The sequence below is a fragment of the Procambarus clarkii genome, chromosome 22, assembly GCF_040958095.1.
Source record: "Procambarus clarkii isolate CNS0578487 chromosome 22, FALCON_Pclarkii_2.0, whole genome shotgun sequence".
NCBI classification, from domain to species: Eukaryota; Metazoa; Arthropoda; class Malacostraca; order Decapoda; family Cambaridae; genus Procambarus; species Procambarus clarkii.
In genome coordinates, this window is record NC_091171.1 from 48,506,269 (window position 1) to 48,526,861 (window position 20,593).

A 20,593-nucleotide genomic window follows, 5' to 3' on the forward strand; every position below is an offset into this window, starting at 1 on the left:
ACGAGAGATGAACATGATGGCGTTGCCCTGGAAATAGGAGAGTATCCTGGAGGCGGAGGTCTGGATGGAGGCCTTTATCCAGAGGCAGAGCGTGAGGGGTGACTTCGGGGTCACGTCTGCCGGCCCCTGAGCGATGACGGTCCCCACCTTCCCCAAGGGGAACACCAGCTCCTGTACGCGCTCTCCTTCTGACAACGACGAAGACGCTGGAACACGAAGCCTTTCGGTAATCACAGCAAAACAAAAATATATTGCGGAGACATTTACAGCAAATTTACCCATGATATCAAGCTGCTCTAATCACAACGCAACTAGTTAATATGGAACAGTAAATCAAGGGGAAACTATAGACCAACTAATCAACAAACACCATCATTGTTAATTAAGAACAAAGCAGAACTTGGAAGAGGGTTTGTGGCCCTGATGCTACTGGCTGTAGAGGATGGGAAACTCTCCCATTTACCTTACTTCAGCTACTACTCTTTCCCGGTCAAATTATCTATTCTCACCGGCACCTCTCATGAGTTATCTGCTGACAGCTCAAGTGAGGAGTGTCAAATGTCTGGTGACAACGGAGCCCGTGCGGGGTTGAAGGCAGGATAGCATCACTGGAAGGGTTGAAGGCAGGATAGTATCACTGGAAGGGAAGAAGGCAGGATAACATGTTTCTTGGATCTCTTTAGCCAATTATTTCTTCACCATATTTCTCCTCGTCATTTTCCCTTCCATCTCTCCTTGAGTTATTCCTGATTTTCCCCTTCATATTTTGTCTGTCTTCGTGGTGTCTTACCTTGGAAAATGGCCAGCAGGCGTTTTAAGGTGGACTTGGTGGTGCATCAACGCAGAGACTGCTAGACATAACCGTTGCTTTGCCTGTGTTGCAGCTCGACAGTTTCCCCCCCTGGTCCTCTCAGCTGTTCTTCATGCACCGGGGTGTTCGTTACAGATGCATTCCAGTGGTGCTTTCAAGTGGTGATATGGTACTCTTGAAGTGTACGTTTTACTTTTAGTCCTTCTTCTGAAGTCCTCACTATGCCCTCTCTTATTGCTTCTTTCATTTGTTTTCTGGTTAATTCAATGGCATGTTTTGTTCACTTTTTTGTGTGTGTTTTATAGTGGCTATGTTCGCCTCGCTCGAGAGCCTGTGACAGCTAACTTTGTACCATCTACTTAACCAATGTTGTAACCCATTTTGTGTAATAACGTTTGAAATAAAATCAAATGAATACAAGTGGGTGAGGGGGGGGGGGGTGGTAGGAGACAATATGGGAGTCACTTGGGAGTCCCACCAGAGCCTCCCACGTGAATTACTGCCCATGTCACCGGCTATTTAAATGATTTAATCTTACCTTTTTTCTCTCTCTCTCTCATGTGGTTGGTGTCTGGGTCTGGCGGCTCCGTGCCATGAGTTGTAAACACTGACTGGAAATTATTATTAGTAATCAGTACACGTGCGGGTTGTGTAGCTTCATCACCGCACGCTCCTCCAACAACTTATTCATGATTCACGTCTAGCTTACTCATGACTTAATTCATAACTGTCTTCAGATTACTTTATATTTGTGATCCACATGTTTTGTCTCCCTCATCTTTGTAGCTTCTTCCTAAGAGTTTTGCTTACTTATTTCCAGGTCATTCAAAGCTTGGATAAATAGCTAAGACATTTATTTATCATCTTAGCACTCATGGAAGAGACGATATTCAGTGACAAGTATACCTAACTTCTCAGTGTGAACCGAAAAAGAAATACACCGGACTGTGTAAAACTCGCTTTTCGGAGTATATTTAACGAGAGATTACTTTAGTCCAGCATCATGGAGAGAGGAGAGGAGGGGGACCTGCTGCATGGGTAACAGCTTCTCCTCCATATTGACCAACCCAGACTTTGCGCCCTGGAGAGGCCACTCGAGACCGACAACCAGAGCACAACTCCATAGTCTCCTGAGACTGCAGGACGCCTGCCAGACTTTAGTCCTAGGCAATGTTTAGACCTATAAAGTGTACCTGCCTGTTAATTACTAAGTTATTGTGTTGGCCTTAATAACCTCCGTATACCACTGCTATGGTATACTCTGGCCGTGCTCTCAGTGACAAAGTATACCACTTCTATGGTATACTCTGGCCGTACTCTCAATAACAGAGTTTACCACTACTATGGTATACTCTGGCCGTGCTCTCAGTGACAAAGTATACCACTACTATGGTATACTCTGACCGTACTCTCAATAACAGAGTATACCACTACTATGGTATACTCTGACCGTGCTCTCAATAACAGAATATACCACTACTATGGTATACTCTGGCCGTGCTCTCAGTGACAGAGTATACCACTACTATGGTATACTCTGGCCGTACTCTCAATAACAGAGTATACCACTACTGTGCTATACTCTGGCCGTGCTCTCAGTGACAGAGTATACCACTACTGTGCTATACTCTGGCCGTGCTCTCAGTGACAGAGTATACCACTTCTATGGTATACTCTGGCCGTACTCTCAATAACAGAGTTTACCACTACTATGGTATACTATGGCCGTGCTCTCAGTGACAAAGTATACCACTTCTATGGTATACTCTGGCCGTACTCTCAATAACAGAGTTTACCACTACTATGGTATACTCTGACCGTGCTCTCAGTGACAGAGTATACCACTACTATGGTATACTCTGGCCGTACTCTCAATAACAGAGTATACCACTACTATGGTATACTCTGGCCGTGCTCTCAATAACAGAGTATACCACTACTATGGTATACTCTGGCCGTGCTCTCAGTGACAGAGTATACCACTACTATGGTATACTCTGGCCGTGCTCTCAGTGACAGACTATACCACTACTGTGGTATACTCTGGCCGTGCTCTCAGTGACAAAGTATACCACTTCTATGGTATACTCTGACCGTGCTCTCAGTGACAGAGTATACCACTACTATGGTATACTCTGGCCGTACTCTCAATAACAGAGTATACCAATACTATGGTATACTCTGGCCGTACTCTCAATAACAGAGTATACCACTACTATGGTATACTCTGGCCGTGCTCTCAGTGACAGAGTATACCACTACTATGGTATACTCTGGCCGTGCTCTCAGTGACAGACTATACCACTACTGTGGTATACTCTGGCCGTGCTCTCAGTGACAAAGTATACCACTTCTATGGTATACTCTGACCGTGCTCTCAGTGACAGAGTATACCACTACTATGGTATACTCTGGCCGTGCTCTCAATAACAGAATATACCACTACTGTGCTATACTCTGGCCGTGCTCTCAGTGACAGAGTATACCACTACAATGGAATACTCTGGCCGTGCTCTCAGTGACAGAGTATACCACTACTATGGTATTCTCTGGCCGTGCTCTCAGTGACAGACTATACCACTACTATTATGGTATACTCTGGCCATACTCTCAATAACAGAGTATACCACTACTATGGTATTCTCTGGCCGTGCTCTCAGTGACAGACGATACCACTACTATTATGGTATACTCTGGCCATACTCTCAATAACAGAGTATACCACTACTATGGTATACTCTGGCCATACTCTACATGACAGACTCAACGAACACAAAAGCAGTGTCAAGTCTGCAGACACAAAACAATGTCCCTCTTCTGCCATTTTAGGGACGCGAATCCCCTCTATAGATCGGTCTTGTAAACTAATCTTTCCCGCCTCTCTACTCTTCCCAAACGGCGTCTTCTTGACTCTTCTCTCATGCCCAACATGTTCCGTCGTAGTTCCTGGATCCCCTGTACCCACAGATGGGGTACAGAAACTGCAGACTGACTGGCTGCTGACTCCTGTTAGCAGGCTGAGAGCTTTCCCTTCCCTTAGGTCATGGTAAACTTCATATATTGTATATAACCCGCTAGTTTACCCCCTGGAACACGACACGCCGGGGGTTTACCAACCAGGTATATTATATATGGCTTGTTAGATGCTCTGATCTTCTTAACAACCGTCATGTGACCAGGATTGACCAGGATTTATCTCCCTTTAGGATTTATTGCTCTTTATCGTTCGTCGTTATCCCTCTTGTTCCTGTTTTACTTCTTTTATATTATACCTTCTGTTTGCTATACTTCACATTCTGTGGTATACTCCACATTCTGTGGTATACTCCACATTCTGTGGTATACTCCACATTCTGTGGTATACTCCACATTCTATGGTATACTTCACATTCTGTGGTATACTCCACATTCTATGGTATACTTCACATTCTGTGGTATACTCCACATTCTGTGGTATACTTCACATTCTGTGGTATACTTCACATTCTGTGGTATACTCCACATTCTGTGGTATACTCCACATTCTGTGGTATACTCCACATTCTGTGGTATACTCCACATTCTATGGTATCTCCACATTCTATGGTATACTTCACATTCTGTGGTATACTCCACATTCTATGGTATCTCCACATTCTATGGTATACTTCACATTCTATGGTATACTTCACATTCTGTGGTATACTCCACATTCTATGGTATACTTCACATTCTATGGTATACTTCACATTCTATGGTATACTCCACATTCTATGGTACACTTCACATTCTGTGGTATACTCCACATTCTATGGTATACTTCACATTCTATGGTATACTCCACATTCTATGGTATACTCCACATTCTATGGTATCTCCACATTCTATGGTATACTTCACATTCTATGGTATACTCCACATTCTATGGTATACTCCACATTCTATGGTATACTCCACATTCTATGGTATACTCCACATTCTATGGTATACTCCACATTCTATGGTATCTCCACATTCTATGGTATACTCCACATTCTATGGTATTTCCACATTCTATGGTATACTCCACATTCTATGGTATACTCCACATTCTATGGTATACTCCACATTCTATGGTATCTCCACATTCTATGGTATACTTCACATTCTATGGTAAACTCCACATTCTATGGTATACTCCACATTCTATGGTACACTTCACATTCTATGGTATACTTCAACCATCTCGCTTTGTCCGTCACATTCTTACATCACATATATACTTTCTCTGACACTCTTTCTTCACACGACTGTTAATGGTCCACAATGGACCGAAACCTCGACGTTCCCTTCATACGCAGGTGTGTGGGTTGAGTGCCAGGTGTGTGGGTTGGGTGCTGGGTGTGTGGGTTGGGTGCTGGGTGTGTGGGTTGGGTGCCAGGTGTGTGGGTTGGGTGCCAGGTGCGTGGGTTGTGTGCTAGGTGTGTGGGTTGAGTGCCAGGTGTGTGGGTTGGGTGCTCGGTGTGTGGGTTGTGTGCTCGGTGTGTGGGTTGTGTGCCAGGTGTGTGGGTTGAGTGCCAGGTGTGTGGGTTGAGTGCCAGGTGTGTGGGTTGGGTGCTGGGTGTGTGGGTTGGGTGCCAGGTGTGTGGGTTAGTTGCCAGGTGTGTGGGTTGGGTGCCAGGTGTGTGGGTTGGGTGCCAGGTGTGTGGGTTGGGTGCCAGGTGTGTGGGTTAGGTGCCGGATGTGTGGGTTGGGTGCCGGGTGTGTGGGTTGGGTGCCGGGTGTGTGGGTTGGGTGCCAGGTGTGGGGGTTGGGTGCCAGGTGTGTGGGTTGGGTGCCGGGTGTGGGGGTTGGGTGCCAGGTGTGTGGGTTGGGTGCCAGGTGTGGGGGTTGGGTGCCAGGTGTGTGGGTTGGGTGCCGGGTGTGTGGGTTGGGTGCCAGGTGTGGGGGTTGGGTGCCAGGTGTGTGGGTTGGGTGCCGGGTGTGTGGGTTGGGTGCCAGGTGTGGGGGTTGGGTGCCAGGTGTGTGGGTTGGGTGCCGGGTGTGTGGGTTGGGTGCCAGGTGTGTGGGCCCCGTGTCAGATGTGTGGGCCCCCATCCCGTGGGCGTTTGTGACTCACTGTCCGCAAAAACAATTATACTAAGACTGTATTCGAGTGAGTTTGTAGCGACAGGTGTGTGTGGTACAGGTGTGTGTGCCCCTTGTGACCCTAATGAGGTCATCCCGACGACACCGGGACGACAGAGCAGCCATTCTCACGGTCGTTACTCGCGGTGGCGACGCGCTGGCGTCCTGGTCGACGACGGGGCGACGGCCAGGCGCTTGGCTGGTCGCTTTAATGCATATTAATTGTTGGTAATGTGTTGGAAGACGATCTCTCTCTCTCTCTCTCTCTCTCTCTCTCTCTCTCTCTCTCTCTCTCTCTCTCTCTCTCTCTCTCTCTCTCTCTCTCTCTCTCTCTCTCTCTCTCTCTCTCTCTCTCTCTCTCTGTCTCAGTCTCTCTCTCTCTCTCTGTCTCTCTCTCTGTCTCTCTCTCTCTCTGTGTGTCTCTCTCTCTCTCTCTCTGTGTGTGTCTCTCTCTCTCTCTCTCTCTCTCTCTCTCTCTCTCTCTTTTTCTCTCTCTGTGTGTGTGTGTGTCTCTCTCTCTGTCTCTCTCTCTCTCTCTCTCTCTCTCTCTCTCTCTGTCACGTATTGCGAGTGTGTCCGTGTTGGCTCCTGCCCCCTTTCCCTTATCTGTGTGTGCTTGCACTGGGACGGTCGCTTAGTGCCAGGGTTTCTGACCACCTTGCAAATAACACGTGATCTTGAAATAAACTTCCAACATACATCTCGATCCCTCGTCTAGCCCGCTCCGCTTGCTTAATAGTTTTACCACGAAGAAATTACTTTTCACATCCTTATGGGTTATCTGAGCTTCAACCCCCTCCCTCCCCCCCCCCCCTCCCCCGATCCTCTCTCCTCCTGCGTATCACCATAAACAACAGTTTGCGTCCGTTGCGTCCTTTGCGTCAGTGTTTCTAACATAATAGAAATCTGTTGTGATTATTCAGCCTCTTAACGTTTTTTTGTTTTTTTCAACAAGGTGATGAAGCAAGTTGTCCGAGGCGTTCCTCGCAGCTCAGTTCTTTCCAAGTTCAGGGATCAATCATGTTGCAAAATATTTGATCTTTTATCGTGTCGTGAAGGTACAGTGGACTAGAGGGCGTCTGGGGGACCCTCAGCGCACAGGTTCGAACGTTTCTTGATATATCACTTTAATATGATTTATCTGGGTACTATTTATGATAATATCTGCACATATATATATTTGTTTCTATTTTTGGTTCAATTTATCATCCCACCATCTTGTAGGGTTCTCCCGTGGCATCCTCAGCTGGTCCCAGATTTCTTCACCTTGCATTTGTTTGTATTGTAGTCGTGTAGCCACCTGGCAAACATCTCTGTCTCCCATGTTCAGATCATCTGCGTCATTTTGTATATGGTGTATACTCGCTTTCGTATATGTTGTTTGTGTATACTCGCCTGTGTATGTGTTGTTTGTGTGTACTCACCTGTGTATGTGTTGTTTGTGTATACTCGCCTGTGTATGTGTTGTTTGTGTATACTCGCCTGTGTATGTGTTGTTTGTGTATACTCGCCTGTGTATGTGTTGTTTGTGTATACTCACCAAAATGTGCTTCCAGGGTTATTTAAAATTGAATTTGTTGTTCTATCTTGTGATGTTGTCAACTGTGTTCTGTTGTTCTACCTGTTGATGGTTCAGTGTTGTGTTCATTGTTCACTTGTACAGCAAACATATCTTCCACATTGTTCAGTGTTCACCTGTACAACAACAATACTGACTGCATAGTTCACTGTTCATTTGTACGACAATTCCCTCCACAGTGTTCATTGGATAATTACATTCTCATAATGGTTGGCCCGTGGTCCACCCGGCCTGTGGTCTACCCGGCCCGTGGTCCACCCGGCCCGTGGTCCACCCGGCCCGTGGTCCACCCGGCCCGTGGTCCACCCGGCCCGTGGTCCACCCGGCCCGTGGTCCACCGGGCCCGGGAGGTCTGGTCTTCCTAGGTCTCCTGCTTTATTTTGTCTTCTTATCAATATAAAACTTTCAGATTGGAATTATTACACACTCTATCTCTCTCTCTCTCCGTCTCTCTCTCTCTCTCTCTCTCTCTCTCTCTCTCCGTCTCTCTCTCTCTCTCTCTCTCTCTCTCCGTCTCTCTCTCTCTCTCTCTCTCTCTCTCTCTCTCTCTCTCTCTCTCTCTCTCTCTCTCTCTCTCTCTCTCTCTCTCTCTCTCTCTCTCTCTCTCTCTCTCTCTCTCTCTCTCTCTCTCTCTCTCTCTCTCTCTCTCTCTCTCTCTCTCTCTCTCTCTCTCTCTTTAAACTAAGGCTAGGAATTATTAGGAATATCCTTCATGCGACTGGTGCTGACAATTAAGGCGCTGGTAGGAAATAGGTTATTAGATAAGTCCACACACTCACAAGCTGGGTGGAAGCTGGACACTCAGATGAGTCACAGAGATGTTAGGACGTTTTCTTTTAGCGTGAGAATAGTGGGAAAATGGAATGCACTTAGGGAACAGGTTGTGGAAGCAAATACTATTCATAATTTTAAAACTAGGTATGATAGGGAAATGGGACAGGAGTCATTGCTGTAAACAACCGATGCTCGAAAGGCGGGATCCAAGAGTCAGTGCTCGATCCTGCAGACAGAACTAGGTGAGTACAACTAGGTGAGTACACAAACACACACACACACACACACACACACACACACACACACACACACACACACACACACACACACACACACACACACACACACACACACACAGCCTCGTAGCCTGGTGGATAGCGTGCAGGACTCGTAATTCTGTGGCACGGGTTCGATTCCCGCACGAGGCAGAAACAAATGGGCAATGTTTCTTTCACCCTGAATGCCCCTGTTACCTAGCAGTAAACAGGTACCTGGGAGTTAGTCAGCTGTCACGGGCTGCTTCCTGGTGTGTGTGTGTGTGTGGTGTGGAAAAAAAGTAGTTAGTAAACAGTTGATTGACAGTTGAGAGGCGGGCCGAAAGAGCAAAATTTAACCCCGGCAAACACAACTAGGTGAATACAACTAGGTGAATACACACACACACACACACACACATATACACACACACACACACACACACACACACACACACACACACACACACACACACACACACACACACACACACACACACACACACGAGATGCGAATAGCTTTCTCTGTTCTTGTATTCCCAGGATCACCGTCAGAACCCACGTGATCGTCCTGCAGGATGTAAAGTACCCACCGGGGATGGCTTGTGAGCGAGGGAGGCTTGGGGGGGGGGTTATCTTGAGGTTATCTTGAGATGATTTCGGGGCTTAGTGTCCCCGCGGCCCGGTCCTCGACCAGGCCTCCTTTTTGTAACCCCTCCCCCCCCCCGGGATGCAGCCCGTAGCAGCTGTCTAACTCCCAGGTACCTGTTAACTGCTAGGTAACAGGAGCATCAGGGTGAAAGAAACATTTTGCCCATTTGTCTCCGCCTCCACCGGGGATCGAACCCGGAACCTCAGGACTACGAATCCGAAGCGCTATCCACCCAGCTGTCAGGCGGGGTGAGCGAGGGAGGGGGTGGGGATGATCGTGGGAGGGGGTGGGAGGGGGTGGGGGTGAGCGAGGGAGGGAGGGAGGGATAGGGAAGGAGGGAGTGATGGAAGGATGGAGAGTGCCTTAGGGAGAAAGGGAGGGATAGTGAGTGATGGAGGGAGAGTTGTGGTTAGGGAAGGATGGGGAGTGATTGAGGGAGGAAAGGGAAGGATGAGGATTGATGGAGGAAGAGGAAGGGAGAGATAGAGAATGCTAGAGGGAGAATAGGAGCAGGCAACGAGGCCCCCCACACTGGGATCCAGCACCACCACAGGGACATCCACGACCACCACCTCACCACAACAGGCACCACAGGAGCCCCAGGCACTCCAACAACACCAACCTCAGATGACACCGAACCCATATATTCCCCACGTCCCCCCAGGCCGCACCACCAGGGGGTGACGATCCCAGAGACCTCATACGCTTCGGGTCAGGATGCAGATCATCTGAACTATCCACCTCCAACACAGCCATTGATCAAACAATTATGTATTAACGATAAGACCTACCATTAATGTATGACGACTTACTGTAAATATATTGCTCTTGAAATAGATCATTCTCTGTAACTAGCTGACATGTAACTATAAGGTGTGAAGGATAGATGAAATTGTTTATGTAATAATCTAAGATGAGGTCTGATAAAGACCTTTTGTGCCCTCTGTAATGCTTTTGCCCTACCGCTCACAGGATGAATATGGGGTGCACAATAAAGTAGCCGCCTCCGGCGGTAACAATCATCAATCGAAATGTCCACCTCCAACACAGACGCCCCACCGGGAGCACGGGAAAACCCCACGCTGTCAAGTGCCCCATGGCCAAACATTACATCAGCCACGCCGACCACTGGAGGCACCGGAGCCACCACCACATCAGGCTGCACGGTGTGCACCTCCACACGGACACCAGGAACCACACACAGCACTCGGTCCGAAGCAACGACAACCTCCTGGCAGCCCAACACTCACCGGCAGCTGAGACCCCGGAGCACCAGACACCACACCGCCATCACATACCCCCAACGACACAGGCACCGGTACCACTTCAAAAGCCATTACCACATCCACCGCAGCCCAGGGAGGAGGAATGACCACACTCGCATCCGACACGCCGCATGCAGCACCACCAGGGGAGGAAAACCGGAGAAACCGCAGGCTAACATGGCACAGCAACTGCAGCCAGGCTCTTCGCAGGAGAAGGACCCCTTCCTTCTGAAGAATAAGTAAGTAATTTTCAAAAGAAGGCACCAATTCCTTCTGAAGAGATTTATGCGCTCCACCACACCATCCCCGCACACCACAGCCAGATGACCCGACATGCTGCACCAAATACAGGTGCGAGGCTGCTCAGCATAAAAACACCGGATGGAGAACCCCAGCAACACCATCGAAAATGGGATATCAGCCTTAACCTGCATCGTAAGCGTCCTCGTCCCATTCAGCCAACCAGAGGAAATCACATTCAGCCAGAGGTGCAAGTGTGGGGTTTTCTATTTTGCTTTTCCGACTGCAATGCGTACGTTGCCAATGTACATGTGGCAGACGCTTCACGAAGCTGTCAGAATCAGCAGAGAAAATACGAGAGCAACCGTACAGGGCCTGGGAGCAACGTCTAATTAGAGTCCTTGAGGGTCTCTTCTCAGACTAGCCTCACCTGGTCCTGGTCCACGTTGATCGTTAGAATCTCTTCAATGCTTTAACACTTTAAGGGACTCCTAGAGTCCTCATCACATTTATAGTTTAGTGAATAATAGGCAACTCGGTGTTGAAGACACCTGGAGCTGAAGGCTTGAGTAAATAGTTGGCAGTATTCAGAAGTGGTTCAACGGAAACACCGCATAAAGCTTAACAGTAGTTTATTTACTAACTTAACCACTAATACAAAGGGTGATTGATTTACAGATTGGCGTCAGAAAGGCTATGGTTGCATTAGCGAGGCTCTTGACATCTGGCTAATCGATTCGGATCCACTCGTGGAGAAACACCTAACTTAACACAATTGACAGCCAATCATTAACACGGCAAACCTAACTGCCGGTGTGCAAAGGGATCACAAGAGTTCCAACCGGATACTCTGTTAATGATGATGCACAATAAATCAACAATGGTACTGTCAATGGGACAGGCAATAACATGCACAATAATAATATCACACAATACTAAATGTGTGGTGTATGTAAAGCTCACATTCACAGACGAGTGTAATGTCGTGATACCACACAGATTAACACGCATACACCGTCGGGTGTCTAGGTCTCCACCTTTACCTGTGTCAGGTATAAGAATGTTAGAACTGTGGTTGATCCCTCAGATCAACACAGACAGACACAATAATACAATAACAGGATCTTGTACTTGCAGGTAGGCTACTGCTCTTATTCACTCACTCACTCAGGCACATTTATGCAAGAACTCGTAGGTGGCCTGATAGCTGGTTTCGCTCGTTATGACGCAAGACCATTGGCGACAGGCTTTCCCACAAACTGTACTTGACACGGAGGGTACACTCAGGAGGGCGCGCTGTATGTTGAACAGACAGATACACGTACACACTTGATGGCACTGGCGTTGAGTAAGGGTGGTGACGTCACGTAGTACAGTGAGGGCGGCGACTGGCTACATGCTCGGGACAGAGTGACGGCTGGTGGTGGCTGGTTATATGGTACCATGCGGTACACTGTGGTAAAGTCACACACAGATTATTTGGCAGCAGCACTCCATAGTTCACTCACAATGATCTCCAGTTGTCACCAGGGGTTACCTGATACCAGTCTGTTTCGCTCTGGTGATTTGTCACTAGGCTTCTGAACAATATAATCACGATCGCGATTCCGGGCGAGCGTTGGTATATCGAAAAGATGGTGAGTTTAACTTGACGGTGAGGAATGGACGGTGTTCAGTCTATTGGCCAATAGACAGAACAGGACACATCCACTAGCTACGAACTTCCTCACGTGAGTACCCTTGCAAGAGAACGCAGGGCTCCTCATAGGGCACATACACAAGGGGTTACAATTGTCCAATGGCATTACAGCAAAAGAGTGGGCACCAATCATATTGATCGGTCCATGATCAGTAGCAGAGGTGACGTCATGAACACGTCACGACCACGTCACAGTTGTTATTCTCCATCGCACCGGTTGAGGCTGACCCCAGAGGTCAGATCTGTCGCCTCGTTGGCGTCCCCTCTCTCTCTCTCTCACGCTTCGCACCAGCCAATGTACTCTCTGACCCTATAGCATGGATGCTTAACTTCCCTGTATCTACTCCCTGCCTGGACATACGGCGGCCTCCGTGTTATAAATCTATTCCTGGTTAAGTGGGCATCCTGGGGATACCCAACATGACAGTTTACTATCCAGGATTAACAGAGTTAGGGCTTGTGCACGAGATCGGTGCACTGTGCACTGCAATGAGCCATTGAAGTCAGCTGTGGGATAATCTTGAGAGACCATCCTCTCACAGCAAGAGACGCCCATTTTTTCCCCCAAAAACGATGCAACAGGTCATCAGGAAATTTAAAAGGTGCACCATGCACACTCAAATAAGTCAATGGAACACTGCGACCCGAAATTACCAGTCCCAGCATCCCCAGGTAACAGAAAGGTGCATCCATCATAATGCCTGACGAAATCTGTGAAGACACTCGAATGAAACTTCACCGCCCAGTGACTACAGATGAGCAGGACACCACCTACGCGGGCCATTGCAACACGCATGACATCAAACGACGCTATGTCTGTTACCGGATAATCCACCAGGCCGGAGAACTCCAGCCCCGCACATTACGTCCACTTTACAGAAGACAGGGGGGGTAACCCTATATCATGCAGGCCCGCACGGCAGCTGGGTCCCCCTTCAACTTCACCGCTAACTGCTTAGCAAGACCGAGATGTCCGCACCTCTCTGGCAGTCGAATGGCGAATTCTTCAGATGTCCTCTTGGTCGACAAGCAATGGTAGTATTCACCTAGTTGTGTTTGCGGGGGTTGAGCTTTACTCTTTCGGCCCACCTCTCAACTGTCAATCAACTGTTTACTAATTTATCCCCCCCCCCCCCACACCACAGGAAGCAGCCCGTGACACCTGACTAACTCCCAGGTACCTATTTACTGCTAGGTAACAGGAGCATTCAGGATGAAACAAACTTTACCCATTTGTTTCTGCCAGGTGCGGGAATCGGACCCGTGCCACAGAATTATGAGTCCTGGGAGCTATCCACCAGGCTACCAGGCCCCTGTAGTTGTGCCATACGAGCGGTGTTCAAAATCAACTGTGATCCAAGATGACCACTATTATGAGAATGGTGTTCAACCAGTTATATTCAAGAGATATAATCATCTGATGTCTTTAATTGTAATGTACTGACCTTGAGAAGGAGAGTCGGTGGTGACGCTACTGGCAAGACCAGCCAGCAGGAGTACCAGCAGGAGCACCAGCAGGAGTCCACTCTGCCTTAGAGTCATCATCTGGTGGGTCTAGAAAAAAAAATAAGTTGGTATATCACAGATTGGCAAGGTTGTTGTTCTTTCTTGTTCTCATTGCTTATGTTGACGTTAGTACTATTATACTCTGCTTCTTCCTCCCGCGGCCTCCACCTCTGGCCGTCCTATGACGCATTCCTCAATTGTAATGTAACGTACTGTGTATATCTTGAGGTTATCTTGAGATGATTTCGGGGCTTTAGTGTCCCCGCGGCCCGGTCCTCGACCAGGCCTCCACCCCCAGGAAGCAGCCCGTGACAGCTGACTAACACCCAGGTACCTATTTTACTGCTAGGTAACAGGGAGTAACCATAAGCCATATTTTCTCGAATATATTTATATTAATGTATTATAGGATTTTGTGCATATTTAGGCCTAGAATATGTTAGGTGTTTTGATCATGTTGGCAATTATTTTTGTTTGCAGTACGTGAGCAACCAGCACTCGGGCCATGATTTTTCCACGCTGTTCATTCAAAATAGGAATTTTCTCAAATATAATTAGCGTTATTATATATTATCGTATTGTGCATATTTAGGCTTAGATTAAGATTGGTTTGGTGTTTAGGCTTTGTTGGCAATTATTTGTATATGTAGCTCGTGGGTGGGAACATTTGCCGAGTTCTGATTCGAACAGAATGTCGTCAGCGAGGCACTGTTCAAGAAATGTTCAACCCTCATCAGTTATAAGTCGTGTTCTTCATTCATAAACAGGGGATTCTGGCGGCTGGATTAACGAGCATTTGACCTTTGTTGATGAGGACGGGATGGTATTTAGAGAGGCAAGATGCCACCACATAAAGGGAGCGAAGCATTTGTTAAGAAAATTTCGAATGCAATCAGTTGTGAGTCATGTGTAAAGTATTTTTAATTCATAAACTGGAGGTTTGGTAGCTGGGTAAAAAGCAATTGGCCATCCGTTACAAGGACGGGCTGCATTCAGGAACATGGCGACGTTCTTGTGGCTTGTATATAGGAGGCGAGTTGTGACTTGTATATTAATGCTTCTTCCTGTAAACAGCACTCCATTCTCGTAAACACTGGTTAAATGCTCATCATTCCAACAGCCTCCCCTCTCACCGCCTTCGAAAAACAATTCGAACACAATCTTTGAGTTGCGAGTCGAGTCGTATTTAGATTTTGTAATTTACAAAGAGAAGGGCAGCTCCTGGATTAAACGAGCATTTAGCTAATGTTCAGCTCGGTGTTGGGCTCAAGGCATACTAACCCCAGGAGGGTTATTAAGAGTACCACAATAGCATACTGAACATACTCCGGAACTTGAGTAAACTCTCGGTGAATATACAACAAGAAGCGCAGTATACTTCTCGGTGTAAATACCACGTGAGCAACGGCTATAAGGCTTGGCCGACTGCTAGGAACGGGTCCATCACTGTTTGTAAACCCGTAAACACGACACAAACCAAACACTAGAATATCACTCTGTCTACACGTGCAGTATGCGTAAACTTCGATAACTCTGAACGGTCACTCTGTACGAGTACTCTCAACGGTCACTCTGTACGAGTACTCTCAACGGTCACTCTGTACGAGTACTCTCAACGGTCACTCTGTACGAGTACTCTCAACGGTCACTCTGTAGGAGTAGTCTCAACGGTCACTCTGTACGAGTACTCTCAACGGTCACTCTGTACGAGTACTCTCAACGGTCACTCTGTACGAGTACTCTCAACGGTCACTCTGTACGAGTACTCTCAACGGTCACTCTGTACGAGTACTCTCAACGGTCACTCTGTACGAGTACTCTCAACGGTCACTCTGTACGAGTACTCTCAACGGTCACTCTGTACGAGTACTCTCAACGGTCACTCTGTACGAGTACTCTCAACGGTCACTCTGTACGAGTACTCTCAACGGTCACTCTGTAGGAGTAGTCTCAACGGTCACTCTGTACGAGTACTCTCAACGGTCACTCTGTACGAGTACTCTCAACGGTCACTCTGTACGAGTACTCTCAACGGTCACTCTGTACGAGTACTCTCAACGGTCACTCTGTACGAGTACTCTCAACGGTCACTCTGTAGGAGTAGTCTCAACGGTCACTCTGTACGAGTACTCTCAACGGTCACTATGCACGAGTACTCTCAACGGTCACTCTGTACGAGTACTCTCAACGGTCACTATGCACGAGTACTCTCAACGGTCACTATGCACGAGTACTCTCAACGGTCACTATGCACGAGTACTCTCAACGGTCACTATGCACGAGTACTCTCAACGGTCACTATGCACGAGTACTCTCAACGGTCACTATGCACGAGTACTCTCAACGGTCACTATGCACGAGTACTCTCAACGGTCACTATGCACGAGTACTCTCAACAGTCACTATGCACGAGTACTCTCAACAGTCACTATGCACGAGTACTCTCAACAGTCACTATGCACGAGTACTCTCAACAGTCACTATGCACGAGTACTCTCAACAGTCACTATGCACGAGTACTCTCAACAGTTACTCTATTCGGTCAGTGTATACGGGTACTCTATAAGGTAATAGCCAAACAGATGAAAGTCATCAAAGTCACGACAGTTATTTTATAATAATCATTAAATGAAAGCAAAAATTTGGTATAGATTACTTACAATTCTAATGTTGCCGTGTTTTTGTGATGTCCTATGTTACACTGTGTTATACTGTGTTGTGGTGTGTTATACTGTGTTATGCTGTGTTGTACTGTGTTGTGGTGTGTTATACTGTGTTGTGGTGTGTTATACTGTGTTACACTGTGTTATACTGTGTTGTGGTGTGTTATACTGTGTTATGGTGTGTTGTACTGTGTTATGGTGTGTTATACTGTGTTGTGGTGTGTTATACTGTGTTGTGGTGTGTTATACTGTGTTACACTGTGTTATACTGTGTTGTGGTGTGTTGAACTGTGTTATGGTGTGTTGTACTGTGATGTGGTGTGTTATACTGTGTTATGGTGTGTCGTACTGTGTTATGGTGTGTTGAACTGTGTTATGGTGTGTTATACTGTGTTATGGTGTGTTATACTGTGTTGTGGTGTGTTATACTGTGTTATGGTGTGTCGTACTGTGTTGTGGTGTGTTGTACTGTGTTATGGTGTGTTATACTGTGTTGTGGTGTGTTGTACTGTGTTGTGGTGTGTTATACTGTGTTGTGGTGTGTTGTACTGTGTTATGGTGTGTAGTACTGTTTTGTGGTGTGTTGTACTGTGTTATGGTGTGTCGTACTGTGTTATGGTGTGTTATACTGTGTTATGGTGTGTCGTACTGTGTTATGGTGTGTCGTACTGTGTTATGGTGTGTTATACTGTGTTGTGGTGTGTTGTACTGTGTTATGCTGTGTTGAACTGTGTTATGGTGTGTTGTACTGTGTTGTGGTGTGTTGTACTGTGTTGTGGTGTGTTATACTGTGTTATGGTGTGTTGTACTGTGTTATGGTGTGTTGTACTGTGTTGTGGTGTGTTGTACTGTGTTATGGTGTGTTATACTGTGTTGTGGTGTGTTATACTGTGTTATGGTGTGTCGTACTGTGTTATGGTGTGTTGTACTGTGTTATGCTGTGTTGAACTGTGTTATGGTGTGTTGTACTGTGTTATGGTGTGTAGTACTGTGTTGTGGTGTGTTGTACTGTGTTGTGGTGTGCTGTACTGTGTTGTGGTGTGTTATACTGTGTTACACTGTGTTATACTGTGTTGTGGTGTGTTATACTGTGTTATGGTGTGTCGTACTGTGTTATGGTGTGTTGTACTGTGTTATGGTGTGTTGAACTGTGTTATGGTGTGTTGTACTGTGTTATGGTGTGTCGTACTGTGTTATGGTGTGTTGTACTGTGTTGTGGTGTGTCGTACTGTGTTATGGTGTGTTGTACTGTGTTGTGGTGTGTCGTACTGTGTTATGGTGTGTTGTACTGTGTTATGGTGTGTTGAACTGTGTTATGGTGTGTTGTACTGTGTTATGGTGTGTCGTACTGTGTTATGGTGTGTTGTACTGTGTTATGGTGTGTCGTACTGTGTTATGGTGTGTTGTACTGTGTTATGGTGTGTCGTACTGTGTTATGGTGTGTCGTACTGTGTTATGGTGTGTCGTACTGTGTTATGGTGTGTTGTACTGTGTTGTGGTGTGTTGTACTGTGTTGTGGTGTGTCGTACTGTGTTATGGTGTGTTGTACTGTGTTATGCTGTGTTGTACTGTGTTATGGTGTGTCGTACTGTGTTATGGTGTGTCGTACTGTGTTATGGTGTGTTGTACTGTGTTATGGTGTGTCGTACTGTGTTATGGTGTGTTGTACTGTGTTGTGGTGTGTCGTACTGTGTTATGGTGTGTTGTACTGTGTTATGGTGTGCTGTACTGTGTTGTGGTGTCCTGTACTGTGTTGTGGTGTCCTGTACTGTGTTGTGGTGTCCTGTACTGTGTTGTGGTGTGTCGTACTGTGTTGTGGTGTGTTGTACTGTGTTGTGGTGTGCTGTACTGTGTTGTGGTGTCCTGTACTGTGTTGTGGTGTCCTGTACTGTGTTGTGGTGTCCTGTACTGTGTTGTGGTGTCCTGTACTGTGTTGTGGTGTCCTGTACTGTGTTGTGGTGTCCTGTACTGTGTTGTGGTGTCCTGTACTGTGTTGTGGTGTGCTGTACTGTGTTGTACTGTGTTATGATGTGTTGTACTGTGTTGTGGTGTGTCGTACTGTGTTGTGGTGTGTCGTACTGTGTTATGGTGTGTTGTACTGTGTTATGGTGTGCTGTACTGTGTTGTGGTGTCCTGTACTGTGTTGTGGTGTCCTGTACTGTGTTGTGGTGTCCTGTACTGTGTTGTGGTGTGCTGTACTGTGTTGTGGTGTCCTGTACTGTGTTGTGGTGTCCTGTACTGTGTTGTGGTGTGTTGTACTGTGTTGTGGTGTCCTGTACTGTGTTGTGGTGTCCTGTACTGTGTTGTACTGTGTTATGATGTGTTGTACTGTGTTATGGTGTGTTGTACTGTGTTGTACTGTGTTGTACTATGTTATGGTGTGTTGTACTGTGTTATACTGTGTTGTACTGTGTTGTACTGTGTTATGATGTGTTGTACTGTGTTGTACTGTGTTATGGTGTGTTGTACTGTGTTGTACTGTGTTATGGTGTGTTGTACTGTGTTGTACTGTGTTATGGTGTGTTGTACTGTGTTATGATGTGTTGTACTATGTTATGGTGTGTCGTACTGTGTTATGGTGTGTTGAACTATGTTATGGTGTGTTGTACTGTGTTATGGTGTGTTGAACTGTGTTATGGTGTGTTGTACTGTGTTATGGTGTGTTGTACTGTGTTGTGGTGTGTTATACTGTGTTATGGTGTGTCGTACTATGTTGTACTGTGTTATGGTGTGTTGTACTGTGTTGTGGTGTGTTATACTGTGTTATGGTGTGTCGTACTATGTTGTACTGTGTTATGGTGTGTTGTACTGTGTTGTGGTGTGTTATACTGTGTTATGGTGTGTCGTACTATGTTGTACTGTGTTATGGTGTGTTGTACTATGTTATGGTGTGTCGTACTATGTTGTACTGTGTTATGGTGTGTTGAACTATGTTATGGTGTGTTGTACTGTGTTATGATGTGTTGTACTGTGTTATGGTGTGTTGTACTGTGTTATGGTGTGTTGAACTGTGTTATGGTGTGTTGTACTGTGTTATGGTGTGTTGAACTGTGTTATGGTGTGTTGTACTGTGTTATGGTGTGTTGAACTGTGTTGTACTGTGTTGTACTGTGTTGTACTGTGTTGTACTGTGTTATACTGTGTTGTACTGTGTTATGGTGTGTTGTACTGTGTTGTACTGTGTTATACTGTGTTGTACTGTGTTATGGTGTGTTGTGTACTGAACAGCATTGCTAAATGTCTCTCAGAGTGTGTTGTGGTCCGTTATATAGTGTTGCTTTGTGTTATCCTCTGATATATGGCTGAGATATCTAGTTTTATACTGCCGCTCGTTACGGTGTGTGTTAGTGCTTGTTACAAGTGCTTGCTCTCTCTCCTGTTGTGCTGTGTAGGCCTGAGTGTTGCTGTGTTGTGTTGTGTAGGCCTGAGTGTTGCTGTGTTGTGTAGGCCTGAGTGTTGCTGTGTTGTGTAGGCCTGAGTGTTGCTGTGTTGTGCTGTGTAGGCCTGAGAGCTGCTATGTAGTGATGTGTAGGCCTGAGCGCTGCTATGTAGTGATGTGTAAGCCTGAGAGCTGCTATGTAGTGATGTGTAGGCCTGAGAGCTGCTATGTAGTGATGTGTAGGCCTGAGCGCTGCTATGTAGTGATGTGTAGGCCTGAGCACTGCTATGTAGTGATGTGTAGGCCTGAGAGCTGCTATGTAGTGATGTGTAGGCCTGAGAGCTGCTATGTAGTGATGTGTAGGCCTGAGCGCTGCTATGTAGTGATGTGTAGGCCTGAGCGCTGCTATGTAGTGATGTGTAGGCCTGAGAGTTGCTATGTAGTGATGTGTAGGCCTGAGAGCTGCTATGTAGTGATGTGTAGGCCTGAGCGCTGCTATGTAGTGATGTGTAGGCCTGAGAGCTGCTATGTAGTGATGTGTAGGCCTGAGAGCTGCTATGTAGTGATGTGTAGGCCTGAGCGCTGCTATGTAGTGATGTGTAGGCCTGAGCGCTGCTATGTAGTGATGTGTAGGCCTGAGCGCTGCTATGTAGTGATGTGTAGGCCTGAGCGCTGCTATGTAGTGA

At 46.7% G+C, this 20,593-nt stretch overlaps 1 protein-coding gene across 2 annotated transcripts in view; it reads right to left on the minus strand.

Moving 5' to 3' along the window:
* LOC123756569 (uncharacterized) overlaps nucleotides 1-20,593 on the minus strand; it is a 35,168-nt gene that overhangs the window by 14,140 nt on the left and 435 nt on the right. For both annotated transcript variants that reach the window (XM_069328997.1, XM_069328998.1), the window contains exons 2-3: nucleotides 13,805-13,913; nucleotides 3-206 (exon numbers count right to left, since the gene is read on the minus strand). In XM_069328997.1, the coding sequence (XP_069185098.1) occupies nucleotides 3-206; nucleotides 13,805-13,904 (304 nt within the window). In that variant the 5' untranslated portion in view covers nucleotides 13,905-13,913. The remainder of the gene's footprint in view (nucleotides 1-2; nucleotides 207-13,804; nucleotides 13,914-20,593) is intronic.